Consider the following 17,788-nt stretch of genomic DNA (forward strand, 5'->3'; position numbering starts at 1 on the left):
CTTCTTAGGCTAAAAGTTCCTCTTCATCCCCATATAAAGGGTGAAGTCAGCATTAGTGGAACATCAGGTGTAGTGGGACATTTGTGTTAGTGAGTAATGTACTGTGGTCATTTTCGCAACTTTGTTACTGGGTTGTTGCTGAATGGGTTCTTCGCATGCAAAAAATATATACACATATTTAGCAGATGTTATTGAGGGTGTAGCGAAATGCTTGTGTTCCTAGCTCCAACAGTGAAGTAGTATCTAACAAATACACACAAATATAAAAGTAAAAAAATTAAATTAAGAAATACTTATTTTTTTATTTTATTTATTTCACCTTTATTTAACCAGGTAGGCAAGTTGAGAACAAGTTCTCAATTACAATTGCAACCTGGCCAAGATAAAGCAAAGCAGTTTCACACATACAACAACACAGAGTTACACATGGAGTAAAACAAACATACAGTCAATAATACAGTAGAAAAATAAGTCTATATACAATGTGAGCAAATGAGGTGAGATAAGGGAGGTAAAGGCAAAAAAGGCCATGGTGGCAAAGTAAATACAATATAGCAAGTAAAACACTGGAATTGTAGATTTGCAGTGGAAGAAAGTGCAAAGTAGAAATAGAAATAATGGGGTGCAAAGGAGCAAAATAAATAAATACATACAGTAGGGGAAGAGGTAGTTGTATGGGCTAAATTATAGATGGGCTATGTACAGGTGCAGTGATCTGTGAGCTGCTCTGACAGCTGGTGCTTAAAGCTAGTGAGGGAGATAAGTGTTTCCAGTTTCAGAGATGTTTGTAGTTCGTTCCAGTCATTGACAGCAGAGAACTGGAAGGAGAGATGGCCAAAGGAGGAATTGGCTTTGGGGGTGACCAGAGAGATACCTGCTGGAGCGCATGCTACAGGTGGGTGCTGCTATGGTGACCAGTGAGCGGAGATAAGGGGGGACTTTACCTAGCAGGGTCTTGTAAATGACCTGGAGCCAGTGGGTTTGGCGACGAGTATGAAGCGAGGGCCAGCCAACGAGAGCGTACAGGTCGCAGTGGTGGGTAATATATGAGGCTTTGGTGACAAAACGGATGGCACTGTGATAGACTGCATCCAATTTATTGAGTAGGGTATTGGAGGCTATTTTGTAAATGACATCGCCGAAGTCGAGGATCGGTAGGATGGTCAGTTTATACGAGGGTATGTTTGGCAGCATGAGTGAAAGAGGCTTTGTTGCGAAATAAGAAGCCAATTCTAGATTTAACTTTGGATTGGAGATGTTTGATGTGAGTCTGGAAGGAGAGCTTACAGTCTAACCAGACACCTAGGTATTTGTAGTTGTCCACATATTCTAAGTCAGAACCGTCCAGAGTAGTAATGCTGGACGGGCGGGCAGGGCCAGAAGTATACAGAATGGTGTCGTCTGCGTAGAGGTGGATCTGAGACTCACCAGCAGCAAGAGCGACATCATTGATGTATACAGAGAAAAGAGTTGGCCCAAGAATTGAACCCTGTGGCACCCCCATAGAGACTACCAGAGGCCCGGACAACAGGCCAGCCGATTTGACACATTGAACTCTATCAGACAAGTAGTAGGTGAACCAGGTGAGGCAATCATTTGAGAAACCAAGGCTATTCAGTCTGCCGATGAGGATGTGGTGATTGACAGAGTCGAAAGCCTTGGCCAGGTCAATGAATACGGCAGCACAGTATTGTTTCTTATCGATGGCGGTTACGATATCGTTTAGGACCTTGAGCATGGCTGAGGTGCACCCATGACCAGCTCTGAAACCAGATTGCATAGCGGAGAAGGTGCGGTGGGATTTGAAATGGTCGGTAATCTGTTTGTTGACTTGGTTTTCGAAGACCTTAGAAAGGCAGGGTAGGATAGATATAGGTCTGTTTGGGTCAAGAGTGTTGGGTCAAGAGTGTCCCCTCCTTTGAAGAGGGGGATGACAGCAGCTGCTTTCAAATCTTTTGGAATCTCAGACGACACAAAAGAGAAGGCTAGTAATAGGGGTTGCAACAATTTCGGCAGATCATTTTAGAAAGAAAGGGTCCAGATTGTCTAGCCCGGCTGATTTGTAGGGGTCCAGATTTTGCAGCTCTTTCAGAACATCAGCTGATTGGATTTGGGAGAAGGAGAAATGGGGAAGGCTTGGGCGAATAGCTGTGGGGGGTGCAGGGCTGTTGACCGCGGTAGGGGGAGCCAGGTGGAAAGCATGGCCAGCCATAGAAAAATGCTTATTGAAATTCTCAATTATAGTGGATTTATCAGAGGTGACAGAGTTTCCTATTCTCAGTGCAGTGGGCAGCTGGGAAGAGGTGTTCTTATTCTCCATGGACTTTACAGTGTCCCAGAACTTTTTTGAGTTTGTATTGCAGGAAGCAAATTTCTGCTTGAAAAAGCTAGCATTGGCTTTTCTAACTGCCTGTGTATATTGGTTTCTAACTTCCCTGAAAAGTTGCATATCACAGGCGCTGTTCGATGCTAATGCAGAACGCCACAGGATGTTTTTGTGTTGGTTAAGGGCAGTCAGGTCTGGAGAGAACCAAGGGCTATTTCTGTTCCTGGTTCTAAATTTCTTGAATGGGGCATGCTTATTTAAGATGGTGAGGAAGACATTTACAGTGCCTTGCGAAAGTATTCGGCGCCCTTGAACTTTTCGACCTTTTACCACATTTCAGGCTTCAAACTTAAAGATATAAAACTGTAATTTTTTGCGAAGAATCAACAACAAGTGGGACACAATCATGAAGTGGAACGAAATTTATTGGATATTTCAAACTTTTTTAACAAATAAAAAACTGAAAAATTGGGCGTGCAAAATTATTCAGCCCCTTTACTTTCAGTGCAGCAAACTCTCTCCAGAAGTTCAGTGAGGATCTCTGAATGATCCAATGTTGACCTAAATGACTAATGATGATAAATAGAATCCACCTGTGTGTAATCAAGTCTCCGTATAAATGCACCTGCTCTGTGATAGTCTCAGAGGTCCGTTTAAAGCGCAGAGAGCATCATGAAGAACAAGGAACACACCAGGCAGGTCCGAGATACTGTTGTGGAGAAGTTTAAAGCCGGATTTGGATACAAAAAGATTTCCCAAGCTTTAAACATCCCAAGGAGCACTGTGCAAGCGATAATATTGAAATGAAAGGAGTATCAGAACACTGCAAATCTACGAAGACCTGGCCGTCCCTCTAAACTTTCAGCTCATACAAGGAGAAGACTGATCAGAGATGCAGCCAAGAGGCCCATGATCACTCTGGATGAACTGCAGAGATCTACAGCTGAGGTGGGAGACTCTGTCCATAGGACAACAATCAGTCGTATACTGCACAAATCTGGCCTTTATGGAAGAGTGGCAAGAAGAAAGCCATTTCTTAAAGATATCCATAAAAAGTGTTGTTTAAAGTTTGCCACTAGCCACCTGGGAGACACACCAAACATGTGGAAGAAGGTGCTCTGGTCAGATGAAACCAAAATCGAACTTTTTGGCAACAATGCAAAACGTTATGTTTGGCGTAAAAGCAACACAGCTCATCACCCTGAACACACCATCCCCACTGTCAAACATGGTGGTGGCAGCATCATGGTTTCGGCCTGCTTTTCTTCAGCAGGGGCAGGGAAGATGGTTAAAATTGATGGGAAGATGGATGGAGCCAAATACACGACCATTCTGGAAGAAAACCTGATGGAGTCTGCAAAAGACCTGAGACTGGGACGGAAATTTGTCTTCCAACAAGACAATGATCCAAAACATAAAGCAAAATCTACAATGGAATGGTTCACAAATAAACATATCCAGGTGTTAGAATGGCCAAGTCAAAGTCCAGACCTGAATCCAATCGAGAATCTGTGGAAAGAACTGAAAACTGCTGTTCACAAACGCTCTCCATCCAACCTCACTGAGCTCGAGCTGTTTTGCAAGGAGGAATGGGCAAAAATGTCAGTCTCTCGATGTGCAAAACTGATAGAGACATACCCCAAGCGACTTACAGCTGTAATCGCAGCAAAAGGGGGCTGAATAATTTTGCACGGCCAATTTTTCAGTTTTTTATTTGTTAAAAAAGTTTGAAATATCCAATAAATTTCGTTCCACTTCATAATTGTGTCCCACTTGTTGTTGATTCTTCACAAAAAAATACAGTTTTATATCTTTATGTTTGAAGCCTGAAATGTGGCAAAAGGTCGAAAAGTTCAAGGGGGCCGAATACTTTTGCAAGGCACTGTAAATAATAAAAAAAATAACCAGGCATCCTCTACTGACGGGATGAGGTCAATATCCTTCCAGGATACCAGGGCCAGGTCTATTAGAAAGGCTTGCTCACTGAAATATGTCAGGGAGCGTTTGACAGTGATGAGTGGAGGTCGTTTGACCGCTGACCCATTACGGATGCAGGCAATGAGGCAGTGATCGCTGAGATCTTGGTTGAAAACAGCAGAGGTGTATTTAGAGGGCAAGTTGGTTAGGATGATATCTATGAGGGTGGCCATGTTTACGGCTTTGGGGTGGTACCTGGTAGGTTCATTGATAATTTGTGTGAGATTGAGGGCATCAAGCTTAGATTGTAGGATGGCTGGGGTGTTAAACATGTCCCAGTTTAGGTCACCTAGCAGCACGAGTTCTGAAGATAGATGGGGGGCAATCAGTTCACATATGGTGTCCAGAGCACAGCTGGGGGCAGAGGGTGGTCTATAGCAGGCGGCAACGGTGAGAGACTTGTTTTTAGAGAGATGGATTTTTAAAAGTAGAAGTTCAAATTGTTTGGGTACAGACCTGGATAGTAGGACAGAACTCTGCAGGCTATCTCTGCAGTAGATTGCAACACCGCCCGCTTTGGCCGTTCTATCTTGTCTGAAAATGTTGTAGTTAGGGATGAAGATTTCAGAGTTTTTGGTGGACTTCCTAAGCCAGGATTCAGACATGGCTAGGACATCCGGGTTGGCAGAGTGTGCTAAAGGACTGAATAAAACAAACTTAGGGAGGAGGCTTCTAATGTTAACATGCATGAAACCAAGGCTATTATGGTTACAGAAGTCATCAAAAGAGAGCACCTGGGGAATAGGAGTGGAGCTAGGCACTGCAGGGCCTGGATTCACCTCTACATCACCAGAGGAACAGAGGAGGGGTAGGGTAAGGGTACTGCTAAAAGCTATGAGAATTGGTCGTTTATGACGTCCGGAATACAGAGTAAAAGGAGCAGTTTTCTGGGGACGATAAAATAGCTTCAAGGTATAATGTACAGACAAAGGTATGGTAGGATGTGAATACAGTGGAGGTAAACCTAGGCATTGAGTGATGATGAGAGAGATATTGTCTCTAGAAACATCATTGAAACCAGAAGATGTCATAGCATGTGTGGGAGGTGGAACTGAAAGGTTGGATAAGGTATAATGAGCAGGGGTAAAGGCTCTACAGTGAAATAAGACAATAAACACTAACCAGAAGAGCAATGGACAAGGCATATTGACATTAAGGAGAGGCATGCTTAGCCGAGTGATCATAAATGTCCAAGTGAGATTCAGACAGCTAGCAGGGCCATAGGTAGCAAGCTGGCAGAAGATGGAGGGAGGTCTGTTTTTAGCCACCTCGTGCGTTTCCGTCTGTAGATTAGTGGGGTTCCGTGTGGTAGGGGGACCAGTCCAATTGGCAAAATAGTTATAGTTATAGTGGCCCAAGAAAATTGTCCAATAGACCTATTCAGATAGCAGCCGATAAGACAGCTAACGATTAGCGGGCCGCAGATGGGCGTTCAGGTTCCGTCGCGACGGAGGGGCCTGTTGGATAACTCCCTCGGGCAGATAACGTCGGTAGTCCAGTCGTGAAGGCCTGATGAGGCTCCGCATCGGCAGTAAAACGGGTCCGGATAGGTGACTGTAGACGAGGAATGGCTGATGGAACTCTTCAGCTGGCTAGCCCCGGAATAATGGATGTTAGCTCCGGGACCGACGTTAGCCAATAGTCACTCGGGTAGCAGCTAGCTAGCTGCAAGATCCAGGTGTAAATGTCCAGAGCCTGCAGTAGAAATCCGGGGATATGGAGAGAAAAATAGGTCTGGTATGCTCTGGTCTGAGTCGCGCTGTACAAAACTGGAGATAGCTTTTCGAGCTAAGGGATAGCTGATGACCGCCAACCATGGCTAGCTGAACTCCAACGTTAGCCAGTGAACTGGCCAGCCTCTGGCTAACCTCTGGCTAGCTTCTGTTGTGGATTTCAGATTTGAGGTAAATAAAAAAATATATATTAAATTGGTGAGGCGGGATGCAGGAGAGTGTTTTGAGGTTGAGTTTTTAGAAAAAAAATATATAAAAAGATATGCGAAGAAAAGATGTAAATATATATTAATACCGGGACATAACAAGAGGAGGAAAACGGATGTCTGACTGCTATGCCATCTTGGAAGTGATAGATTGAGTATTAGATCTTGGAAGTATTAGATCGAGAAGGCATTGACTAAAATACAGTAGAATAGAATACAGTATATACAGTTGAAGTCAGAAGATTACATACACTTAGGTTGGAGTCATTAAAACTCGTTTTTCAACCACTCCACAAATTTCTTGTTAAACTATAGTTTTGGCAAGTCAGTTAGGACATCTACTTTGTGCATGACACAAGTCATTTTTCCAACAATTGTTTACAGACAGATTATTTCACTTATAATTCACTGTATCACAATTCCAGTGGGTCAGAAGTTTACATGCACTAAGTTGACTGTGCCTTTAAACAGCTTGGAAAATTCCAGAAAATGATGTCATGGCTTTAGAAGCTTCTGATAGGCTAATTAACATAATTTGAGTCAATTGAAGGTGTACCTGTGGATGTAGAAAAAAAATTGTAGACCTCCACAAGTCTGGTTCATCCTTGGGAGCAATTCCCAAATGCCTGAAGCTACCACGTTCATCTGTACAAACAATAGTATGCAAGTATAAACACCATGGGATCACGCAGCCGTCATACTGGTCAGAAAGGAGACGCGTTCTGTCTCCTAGAGATTAACGTACTTAGGTGCGAAAAGTGCAAATCAATCCCAGAACAACAGGAAAGGACCTTGTGAAGATGCTGGAGGAAACCGGTACAAAAGTATCTATATCCACAGTAAAACGAGTCCTATATCGACATAACCTGAAAAGCCGCTCAGCAAGGAAGAAGCCACTGCTCCAAAACCGCCATAAAAACGGCAGACTACAGTTTGCAACTGCACATGGGGACAAAGATCGTACTTTTTGGAGAACTGTCCTCTGGACTGATGAAACAAAAATAGAACTGTTTGGCCATAATGACCATCGTTATGTTTGGAGGAAAAAAGGGGTGGCTTGCAAGCCGAAGAACACCATCCCAACCATGAAGCACGGGGGTGGCAGCATCATGTTGTGATGGGTGGTTTTCTGCAGGAGGGACTGGTGCACTTCACAAAATAGATGGCATCATGAGGTAGGAAAATGATGTGGATATATTGAAGCAACATCTCAAGACATCAGTCAGGAAGTTAAAGCTTGGTCGCAAATGGGTCTTCCAAATGGACAATGACCCCAAGCATACCTCCAAAGTTGTGGCAAAATGGCTGAAGGACAACAAAGTCAAGGTATTGGAGTGGCCATCACAAAGCCCTGACTTCAATCCTATAGAAAATTTGTGGGCAAGACTGAAAAAGCATGTGAGAGCAAGTAGTTCTACAAACCAGACTCAGTTACACTAGCTCTATCAGGAGGAATGGGCCAAAATTCACCCAACTTATTGTGGGAAGCTTGTGGAAGGCTACCCGAAACGTTTGACCCAAGTTAAACAATTTAAAGGCAATGCTACCAAATACTATTTGAGTGTATGTAAACTTCTGACCCACTGGGAATGTGATGAAAGAAATAAAAGCTGAAATATATCATTCTCTCTACTATTATTCTAACATTTCACATTCTTAAAATAAAGTGGTGATCCTAATTTACCTATGACAGGGAATTTTTACTGGGATTAAATGTCAGGAATTGTGAAAAACTGAGTTTAAATGTATTTGGCTAAGGTGTATGTACATATGAGATGAGTAAAGCAGTATGTAAACATAATTTAAACATTATTAAAGTGACTAGTGTTCCATTATTAAAGTGGCCAGTATGTATATAAGGTGCAGGGTTACATAACAGGGTGGAAGCCAGCTAGTGATGGCTATTTAACAGTCTGATGGCCTTGAGATAGAAGCTGTTTTTCAGTCTCTCGGTCCCGACTTGATGCACCTGTACTGACCTCGCCTTCTGGATGATAGCGGGGGGAACAGGCCGTGGCACAGGTGGTTGTTGTCCTTGATGATCTTTTTGGCCTTCCTGTGACATCGGGTGCTGTAGGTGTCCTGGAGGGCAGGTATTTTGCCCCGGTGATGCGTTGGGCAGACCGCACTACCGTCTGGAGATCCCTGTGGTTGAGGGCGGTACAGTTGCCGTACCAAGTGGTGATACATCCCGACAGGATGCTCTCAATTGTGCATCTGTAAGAGTTTGTGAGGGTTTTAGGGGTGAATCCAAATTCCTCCTGAGGTGCACTGTTGCACCTTCTTCACTACACAGTCTGTGTGGGTAGACCATTTCAGATTGTCAGTGATGTGTACGCCAAGGAACTTGAAACTTTCCACCTTATCCACTGTGGTCCCGTCGTGTTCCCTCTGCTCTTTCCTGAATTCCACGATCAGCTCCTTTGTTTTGTTGACGTTGAGTGAGAGGTTCTTTTCCTGGCACCACTCTCCCAGGGCCCTCACCTCCTCCCAGTAGGCTGTCTCGTCACTGTTGGTAATCAGGACTACTACTGTTGTGTGGTCTGCAAACTTGATAATTGAGTTGGAGGCGTGTGTAGCCACACAGTCATGAGTGAACAGAGAGTACAGGAGGGGGCTGAGCATGTACCCTTGTGGGGCCCCTGTGTTGAGGATCAGCGAAGTGGAGGTAGTTAATCATGAAACATACACACCCGCCTTTCTTCTTCCCGGAGAGATCTTTATTCCTGTCTGCGCAATGTACTGAGAACCCAGCTGGCTGTATGGACGGGGACAGTATATCCCAAAAGAGCCATGTTTCCGTGAAACAGAGTATGTTACAATCCCTGATGTCTCGCTGGAAGGAGATTCTCGCCCTCAGCTTGTCTACTTTATTAGCCAGAGACTGCACATTAGCGAGTAATATACTCGAAAGCGGTGGATGGTGTGCACGCCTCCTGAGTCGGACTAGAAGTCCACGCCGAATACCTTTTCTGCGCCGGCTGTGTTTTGGAGCAGCCTCTGGAATAAGTAAAATTGCCCTGGGGGGTACGAACAAAGGGAAAGTCGTATTCCTGGTCGTAATCCTGATGAGTTACCGCCGCTCTGATATCCAAAAGTTACTTCCTGCTGTATGTAATGTAAATGGTTTTGTTTAGTGTGACATTGTAGTGTGTGTGGTCAGGTTTCGTAGATGGGATGACCCAATGAAAATCATCATACTATGAAACTCAGATCTACAATACAGACCACTTCCCCTAGATGGTGTTTGAATAGCGGAACAGGGACCTTTTCGGCAATAAACATTTAATCAATTTAAATTTCCTTCCTTGATTTTTTTTTTATATAACCTTTCCTTAACTAGGCATGTCAGTTAAGAACCAATTCTTATTTACAATGACAGCCTACCCCAGCCAAACCTGTGCACCACTCTATGGGACTCCCAATCAAGGCCAGATGTGATACAGCCTGGATTTGAACCAGGGACTGTAGTGACACCTCTTGCATTGAGATGCAGTGCCTTAGTCCACTGTGCCACTCGGGATCCCCAGATACTAGATATTCTAAAGTACATTGAAATATGTTGTTTTACTTGTTCATAATCTCTCTTAATCGACTCTAGAATATATACTGTATAGCACACAAACGGCATAGGATGACTAGATTTTCACCAAGAGTTTGGAATCTCCCAAAATACATTTTCCAAGGGCATATAGTAGGTCTAATATGAGGCTATTGTCACAAAATGGTGAAATCAAAGTGTGTTTGTTATCTATAAGCCTCTACAAAGTCTTATTGTTGACTTCACAACAATTAGCAGGTGAAGTGGGACAATAAAGTATTTCTAATGAGAAAATTGACCCAAGACTTTGATCTATGTGACATCAAACATATGATGTAGGGAAAATGGAGTGGCATTACAGACGCAATGCCTGTCTGTTTCTCTGAAAGTCTTCAGAGAGAAATCAATAGTGGTCTCCATAAGAAATCATTCTGAATACACACTACTACCGTGGCAAGCGGCCAACTGAGTGATGTGTGCGGTTTTAACGGCCCCCGCATTCTTCAGCTCACAGCAAGCTATCTGTAGGTGTCCTGGTCGCTCGGCTCTCCACTTCTCTCGCCTAGCTCTGCACTTCTTCATTTTCTCCCTGCCTCCTCCTTCTCCCCTCTCATCCCTCCTCCCCTCCCTCGAAGTTCGATGCGATCGGCTCTTGGCCCTGCCGTGAGTTCTCAGTGCGGGCGACAGCGCTGCTGAACATGGCGTCAGACGGGATGATTTTAACAAACCACGACCACCAAATCCGGGTCGGAGTCTTGACAGGTAAATGCAGAATTGCATTGAGTGATTAATATTTCTCCGCGGCTATGTGTGTGAATTAATGTCCATTGTTTGTCCGTTGGGGTGCCTCTCCCGGGCGTCACGTAGGCTAAGCTACATGTCAGTTGCTTTTGTGTGGTGGCTCCCTCTCTCCATCTGTCGCTGGAGTTGCAGCTCTCCGCGGTGTTGCAGCTCTCCGCGGTGTTGCAGCTCTCCGTGGCTGGTCAGCACCTTGCGGGGCGATGTTGTTTAGAAGCCCTCTTATTTTCCTTCCGGACCAATTGATTTAACACATCCTTCAATGCGACGCTAGATGACAATGTTGGCTACATTCATACAAACCTGTTCGGGGTTTCTTTCGTTGTCATGGTATTTGCTAGGCGGTTTTTCCCGGTGAAGGGCTCAGTTTTGTATGTTGAATTATTCATAGCCCATATCTGCTTGTAAAACCTGAAAATTACAGCTGATTGTGTGCCCAGCTCGCGCGGTATGGATTTCGTTATTGACATACGGCTGACCACAGGGTTTCTTAAAATGTATCCCATGACAGTTGCTGAGGATCAGTGTATGTAGGCCTATTAAAGCGTACAAAATGCCCGTGTTAACTGCGAAATGCATGGCAATGCAGGCGCAATGAATGATATCTGACTGATTTGGGAATGACAGCGCCAATTGCAGCAGTTGTTTAACGTGACAGGCTCTGCTGGTTTCGTGGGCAGAATACAAGTCGAATCTACGGTGCATGACATTCCGTTAAATGCAGACATCCTTTGACGCTGACGGTCGGCTTACCGACCATAAAAAAATAACTGTATAGGCTTGAAACTAACGTTATAGGCTACACAAGAAATAGAAAATTGATATTTCTCTTCTATGTGTTTTATCTATGTTTGCTTTGTCATGCTTCTTATTCAGAGCGTTGAGTGAAGGCGAATACAGTCGTGAGGTGTCATGAGAAGAAAGCAAATGAAATCTAACCAGCGATGTTAATACAGGCTTGGCTGTGCTTTACCGATGCGGTTGATGGAAGGGGCTGGATGATAACATTTTTCACGATCGCGGGGTAGGCTATTCGTGATCACCTATGACATTCTCCGTTATGGAAAATCCGGTTGGAAGGTGGTAATGTGTAGCAATGGAGGAATCACTGTAGATCCTGGAATCTGCTAGGGAAACCCCGCTGCCCCCCCCGCCTCTTCTCACGCAGTAGAGAAAGAGACGGAGAGGGAGGGAGAGCTAGAGAGGGAGAGCTAGAGAGGGCTCGACTACTTTCAGTACTGTCCGCGGTGCTGAAACCGCGTCAGTCACACATCAGTGCGGTACAAGCCCTGCGTTCTATTTCTCCCTCTCTCGCTGCGCTAAATGCACTGTCAGAAAGGGACTTTCACCACGTTCATAAGCATTCACAAGGCATCATGTAAACCGTGCTATGTGGATGTGCTGATGTTGGGGACGCAGAAATGCAACCCACCCACAAGTTGTGGTTTTCCGCTGTTTCTGTTCCATTTGGCGGCTGTTAATACACCCTGACTAAGCCATGCATAGGAAAAGAGGAACAGGTAGTTCTAAACCTAGGTCCAAAATATCTTTACTCTATGACCCCCCCCCCCACCCAGGAAGAGTAGCTGCTGGGGAACCCTACTAAATACAAATGGCAAACGTTGGGCACGTTTAACACCAAACACAGATATCACCAAAACCAACAGCATCCACAAATAAACCCCCACATCTTCTTGCTATCCTTACCAACCTCTACCATAACACCACACTGACCACACAGTCCCTCCTCCATCCATCCCTCCTCCATCCATCCATCCCTCCTCCATCCATCCATCCCTCCTCCATCCATCCCTCCTCCACAGGGGTCAACCCTCCATCCATCCCTCCTCCACAGGGGTTATCCCTCCTCCATCCATCCCTCCTCCACAAAGGTCAACCCTTCATCCATCCCTCCTCCATCCATCCCTCCTCCACAGGGGTTAACCCTTCATCCATCCCTCCTCCACAGGGGTCAACCCTTCATCCATCCCTCCTCCATCCATCCCTCCTCCACAGGGGTCAACCCTTCATCCATCCCTCCTCCACAGGGGTTAACCCTTCATCCATCCCTCCTCCACAGGGGTCAACCCTTCATCCATCCCTCCTCCATCCATCCCTCCTCCACAGGGGTTAACCCTTCATCCATCCCTCCTCCATCCATCCCTCCTCCACAGGGGTTAACCCTTCATCCATCCCTCCTCCACAGGGGTCAACCCTTCATCCATCCCTCCTCCATCCATCCCTCCTCCACAGGGGTCAACCCTTCATCCATCCCTCCTCCATCCATCCCTCCTCCACAGGGGTCAACCCTTCATCCATTCCTCCTCCATCCATCCCTCCTCCACAGGGGTCAACCCTTCATCCATCCCTCCTCCATCCATCCCTCCTCCACAGGGGTCAACCCTCCATCCATCCCTCCTCCACAGGGGTTAACCCTTCATCCATCCCTCCTCCATCCATCCCTCCTCCACAAAGGTCAACCCTTCATCCATCCCTCCTCCATCCATCCCTCCTCCACAGGGGTCAACCCTTCATCCATCCCTCCTCCACAGCCATGGGGGGAATGAGATGAGACCTTCATCCTCCTCATCCTTCTCCTCCTCCATCACTCAGTGGCCCCTGCTCAGACCAGGGATGGAGATCTCAAACCTTTATCATGGATATAGACTTAGCAAAGTAAAGTATGTAGATGCAATGTGGAAGTAGGGTTAATAATGTAGATTGGCACACTCTATAGCTCCAATGCAAATAACAGCAGGGGCATGGCTAAGGCCAGCCAGGGGAGGGGAGGGAGGGCTATCTCAAACCATCAACATATCAACAATGTAAACAGCATAGAATTAGAATGACTAGAACAGACAATATGGCTACACCATGTATACAGTCAATATAGCTGACATGGTATTGTAATGTAAAGATGTATGTATGCATCAGTGTCAATGTCTATGAACAGCACACTCCAATGCTAATTAGGACTTATTTAAGGTCTCCTCTAGGTTGCCAGGGGGTTGCCTTTGGATAGACATTAATTGGTGCACTAATATGTGTACTATAAGTATGTGGGGAAATGGATGCAAGGATTTGTTTGTGGAAATATTCATGGAAATGTGTGTGTGTGTGTGTGTGTGTGTGTGTGTGTGTGTGTGTGTGTGTGTGTGTGTGTGTGTGTGTGTGTGTGTGTGTGTGTGTGTGAGTGTGAGACAGAGGCTTTAATTGTCTCTATCTGGGGCGGCCTGAGGGTGTGGACAACACCATTCTCCGCACGCTCTCCTAGCTAACCGTCCTCCTGGCCTGTGTGTGTGCCTCTCTCCACCTTTCTAATGACTCCTTCTGCATTCCCTCCCACACACACACACACACACCATCCAGCTGCTCTCCTCCCCAACAGCCTGCGTGGCCTCATTGTGGTGTGGTGCTGCTGAGGAGAGATGGATACGCCATGCAGAGAGTGGGTGTTCTCTGGACCCTTGTGTTCTGATGTAGCAGGCAGAGCCGGACTCTGTCACGTTAGACTCCCACAGCTGTGTGTGTGTGTGTGTGTGTGTGTGTGTGTGTGTGTGTGTGTGTGTGTGTGTGTGTGTGTGTGTGTGTGTGTGTGTGTGTGTGTGTGTGTGTGTGTGTGTGTGTGTGTGTGTGTGTGTGTGTGTGCGCGCTCTCTGTCTTTGTGCACTAATAATACTGAGCTCTGGCTGAAACACACAAGCTTAGCAAATCCCCCTGGTCCCAAATATAGCTGCTGTATCCATACCTCCCATTAACACAATAGAACAGCTCAGTGAAAAACCCATGCAGTGGCTTTAGCAAAGCACTATAGCCTGATTCATGGTGTATGTAGCATTACACCACGTTGATGCTTGACTACTGATAGTGTAGCACACACACACACACACATGCAACACAAACACCCATGCTGCTGAATAGACAAACATGGACTCAGTAGCAACCTACCAATGAGAGAGAGCCCTGGGTTGGAAGTCTCCTCTCTGCTGCAGCAGACAACACGTGTTTTTTTCCCTCCCTTTCTCTCTTTCTTTTTTTTCGCTCCTTTTTTCCCTCAGCTGTAACAACTGAGAGAAGCTCAGAGAGAGAGAGATGTGTGGGCAGTGCTCCAAACTTACATTTAGCTATATCAGAAAGACAAAGACACCAGACGCCCCAATACAGCTGTATTTACCGTAGCTCGCAAGCGGTTAAATATAACACATGTGTTACTGTCCCTTTGTGGTCAAAGGTGATTTTTCATTATGATTCCTCCACGGCAGTCTATAGAAGAGGAGACTGGTAGGGAGAGGTGGGGAGGGGGAAGGAGAGAGAGAAGAGGGACTGGGATGGGGAGAGGTGGGGAGGGGGAAGTGGAGAGAGAAGGGGGACTGGGGGGGGGAGAAGGGGGACTGGGGGGGAGGTGGGGAGGGAAAGGGAAGGAGCGAGAGAGGAGGGGGACTGGTGGGGGGGAGGGGGACTGGTAGGGGAGGTGGGGTGGGGAGGGGGAAGGAGAGAGAGAAGGGGGACTGGGGGGGGAGAGAAGGGGGACTGTGGGGGGGGACTGGTAGGGGGAGATGCTGCAGGTAACCTGGCGGTTAAGAGCGTTGGGCCAGTAATCAAAAGGTTGCTGGTTTGAATCCCCGAGCCGACTAGTTGAAGGATGAGGGACTGGAAGGGAGATGGGGGACTGGAATGGAGACTGGTAGGGGTAAGGCAGGCAGGCAAGCTCTGTGGGATGTCCCATCTCAAAGGGCATTCCTCACCACTACCTTTCCTAGGGGGGATATAAAGGAGGGCTCTAGCAGTTAGATTGGTTATTGTGAGGGAATACAGGGTTTAATATTTTTAAGAATTGCTGACTGTGTGTAGTGCATGTGTGGATCTACATATCTGTATGTTAGCGTACATGCATGTGTGTGCCTGCGCCCATACGTGTCCTTCTGTGTGTGTGTACACACATTTGTGTGCGGAGGGCCAATGCAATCACTATTTAATCTCTTTTGACACGTAATTGAATCTCTGGAGGTTGTCCCAAACTCACCTTACTACAGCCCCAGACCTAGTAGCACTGAGGCATGCTGGGAACAGGAAACCAGAGAAGCAGCCAGTCAGTCAGCAATCGGCCTGGACGGCTTGCGTGCCAGACTGTCCTGCCCAGAATTAGGAGACCCTGTCATCTGTCTCTGAATGGGCTTGGTTAGCTGCCAAGTTATGGAGCAGTCTGCTCTCCAAGTCTGCTGTGAATGGCAACACATGGGGCTGGGCGTATGCTCAGTCTCTGGTGATTGGCTACACACCCATGCTCTCTCTGTGGTGATTGGCTACACACCCATGCTCTCTCTCTCTCTGTGGTTATTGGCTGGGCTGGCCTTAGTGAAATACAGTAGGTCTCACCTTGAGGGGGTTAGTTTATCTGGCCTGAGTTAGACTTGTGGGAGGACTGAGTGAAAAATGATTGCATTAGTTTTGGAACTGCGATGCTTCCCGGGCGTGAGCGGGAAGGCCAGAGGGAGGGACCACATGACTGGCCAATAGCGAAGTCGGCTCAAAACAAAAGGGACGTAGTTAAGCACGTGGAGTGATCAGTGTTTTCACATGCAGAAGTGATTTGCTCAAGATTAAAATGCTTTATCTGCCTTCCCAATAAAAACTTGTTTGAAACAATTTTAGGGAAAAGAGATGTATGTTTCCTGGACGATGCTCAATGCTGCCTTGACAACATGACCGAGCAGCGCAGATTACTGTTTGATTTGAGAAGGGCGCTCCTCCCTCACCGCTTTTGCCCAAATGACATGACAGGCCATTTCCCGGTTCAACCCGAGCCGGCATAATAGAACTCTCTGTGTCTTGTCCTGAGGCTATCTATAAGGATAGTAGACTCTAAGCTATTACTAATGCTAGCTAGTTAGGACATGTATTCATTCAATGGTTGTCTATGTGAACTTCCAGCTTATGCTAGCTAGCATAATGCTAACATTGCAATATGTTAGACATTTCTAGAATGGATGTCTATGAGATTCTTTAGCTCTATACTAGCATTATGCTAACAGTACTGTATGGTAGAAATATATTTTTCAACTCTCCAAGGTGGGGCTTATATAGCAGGAGTTAGCACAAAACACGACTGACCCCACTGTCTCTCTCTCTCTCTCTCTCTCTCTCTCTCTCTCTCTCTCTCTCTGAAACGCACACACACAGAACTACACACACATGTACACAGAGACTATATACTCACACACTCTCTCTCTCTCTCTCTCTCTCTCTCTCTCTCTCTCTCTCTCTCTCTCTCTCTCTCTCTCTCTCTCTCTCTCTCTCTCTCACACACAAACATATATACACACACCAAGCTTCACAACCACATGGTCAATGTGGACAGTGGGAAGGCAGAGGGAGGGACCACATGACTGGAATAGACAATATGGGATGAGGGACAAGGCCACAGAATGAGAATTAAGTCTTTCTCTGCAAAATAATTATTTCAGTGCTGAGCAGTGTAGATGGTGAAGGCAGGCGTCATTATCACCACACGCTCTCTCTTTCTCTTTCCTCTCTCTCTCCTCTCTCTTTCCTCTCTCTCTCTCTCTCTCTCTCTGTCTGACTCATTCTCTCTGTCCTCTCTCTCTCGTTCTCTCTCCTCTGTCTGTCTGTCTGTCTGTCTGTCTGTCTGTCTGTCTGTCTGTCTGTCTGTCTGTCTGTCTGTCTGTCTGTCTGTCTGTCTGTCTCGTTTTCTCTCTCCTCTGTCTCTCTGTCTGTCTGTCTCTCTCGTTCTCTCCTCTCCTCTGTCTCTCTCTCTGTCTGTCTCACTCGTTCTCTCCTCTCCTCTGTCTCTCTCTGTATTTCTGTCTCTCATTCTCTCTCTATCTTCCTTTACTTGTGGTAAAGGAGAAGTGTAGATGTAAAACTATAATTATAATTATTTCAGTGCTGAGCAGTGTAGATGGTGAAGGCAGGCGTCATTATCACCACACGCTCTCTCTTTCTCTTTCCTCTCTCTCTCCTCTCTCTTTCCTCTCTCTCTCTCTCTCTCTCTCTCTCTCTGTCTGACTCGTTCTCTCTGTCTGACTCGTTCTCTCTGTCCTCTCTCTCTCGTTCTCTCTCCTCTTTCTGTCTGTCTGTCTGTCTGTCTGTCTGTCTGTCTGTCTGTCTGTCTGTCTGTCTGTCTGTCTGTCTGTCTGTCTGTCTGTCTGTCTGTCTGTCTGTCTGTCTGTCTGTCTGTCTGTCTGTC

At 46.1% G+C, this 17,788-nt stretch overlaps 1 protein-coding gene across 11 annotated transcripts in view; it reads left to right on the plus strand.

The window, feature by feature from the left end:
- The first annotated feature begins 10,371 nt into the window (after positions 1-10,371).
- Positions 10,372-17,788, plus strand: part of LOC106608213 (gephyrin) — a 186,584-nt gene continuing 179,167 nt past the window's right edge. For 4 of the 11 annotated variants that reach the window (XM_014206027.2, XM_014206030.2, XM_045721084.1 and 1 more), the window contains exon 1: positions 10,372-10,545. In XM_014206027.2, coding sequence (XP_014061502.1) covers positions 10,482-10,545 — 64 coding nt within the window. In that variant the 5' untranslated portion in view covers positions 10,372-10,481. The remainder of the gene's footprint in view (positions 10,546-17,788) is intronic. The other 7 variants (XM_045721082.1, XM_014206031.2, XM_014206039.2 and 4 more) reach the window with 3 other exon arrangements.

This window comes from Salmo salar, chromosome ssa06 (genome assembly GCF_905237065.1).
Source record: "Salmo salar chromosome ssa06, Ssal_v3.1, whole genome shotgun sequence".
In the NCBI taxonomy this organism is placed as follows: Eukaryota; Metazoa; Chordata; class Actinopteri; order Salmoniformes; family Salmonidae; genus Salmo; species Salmo salar.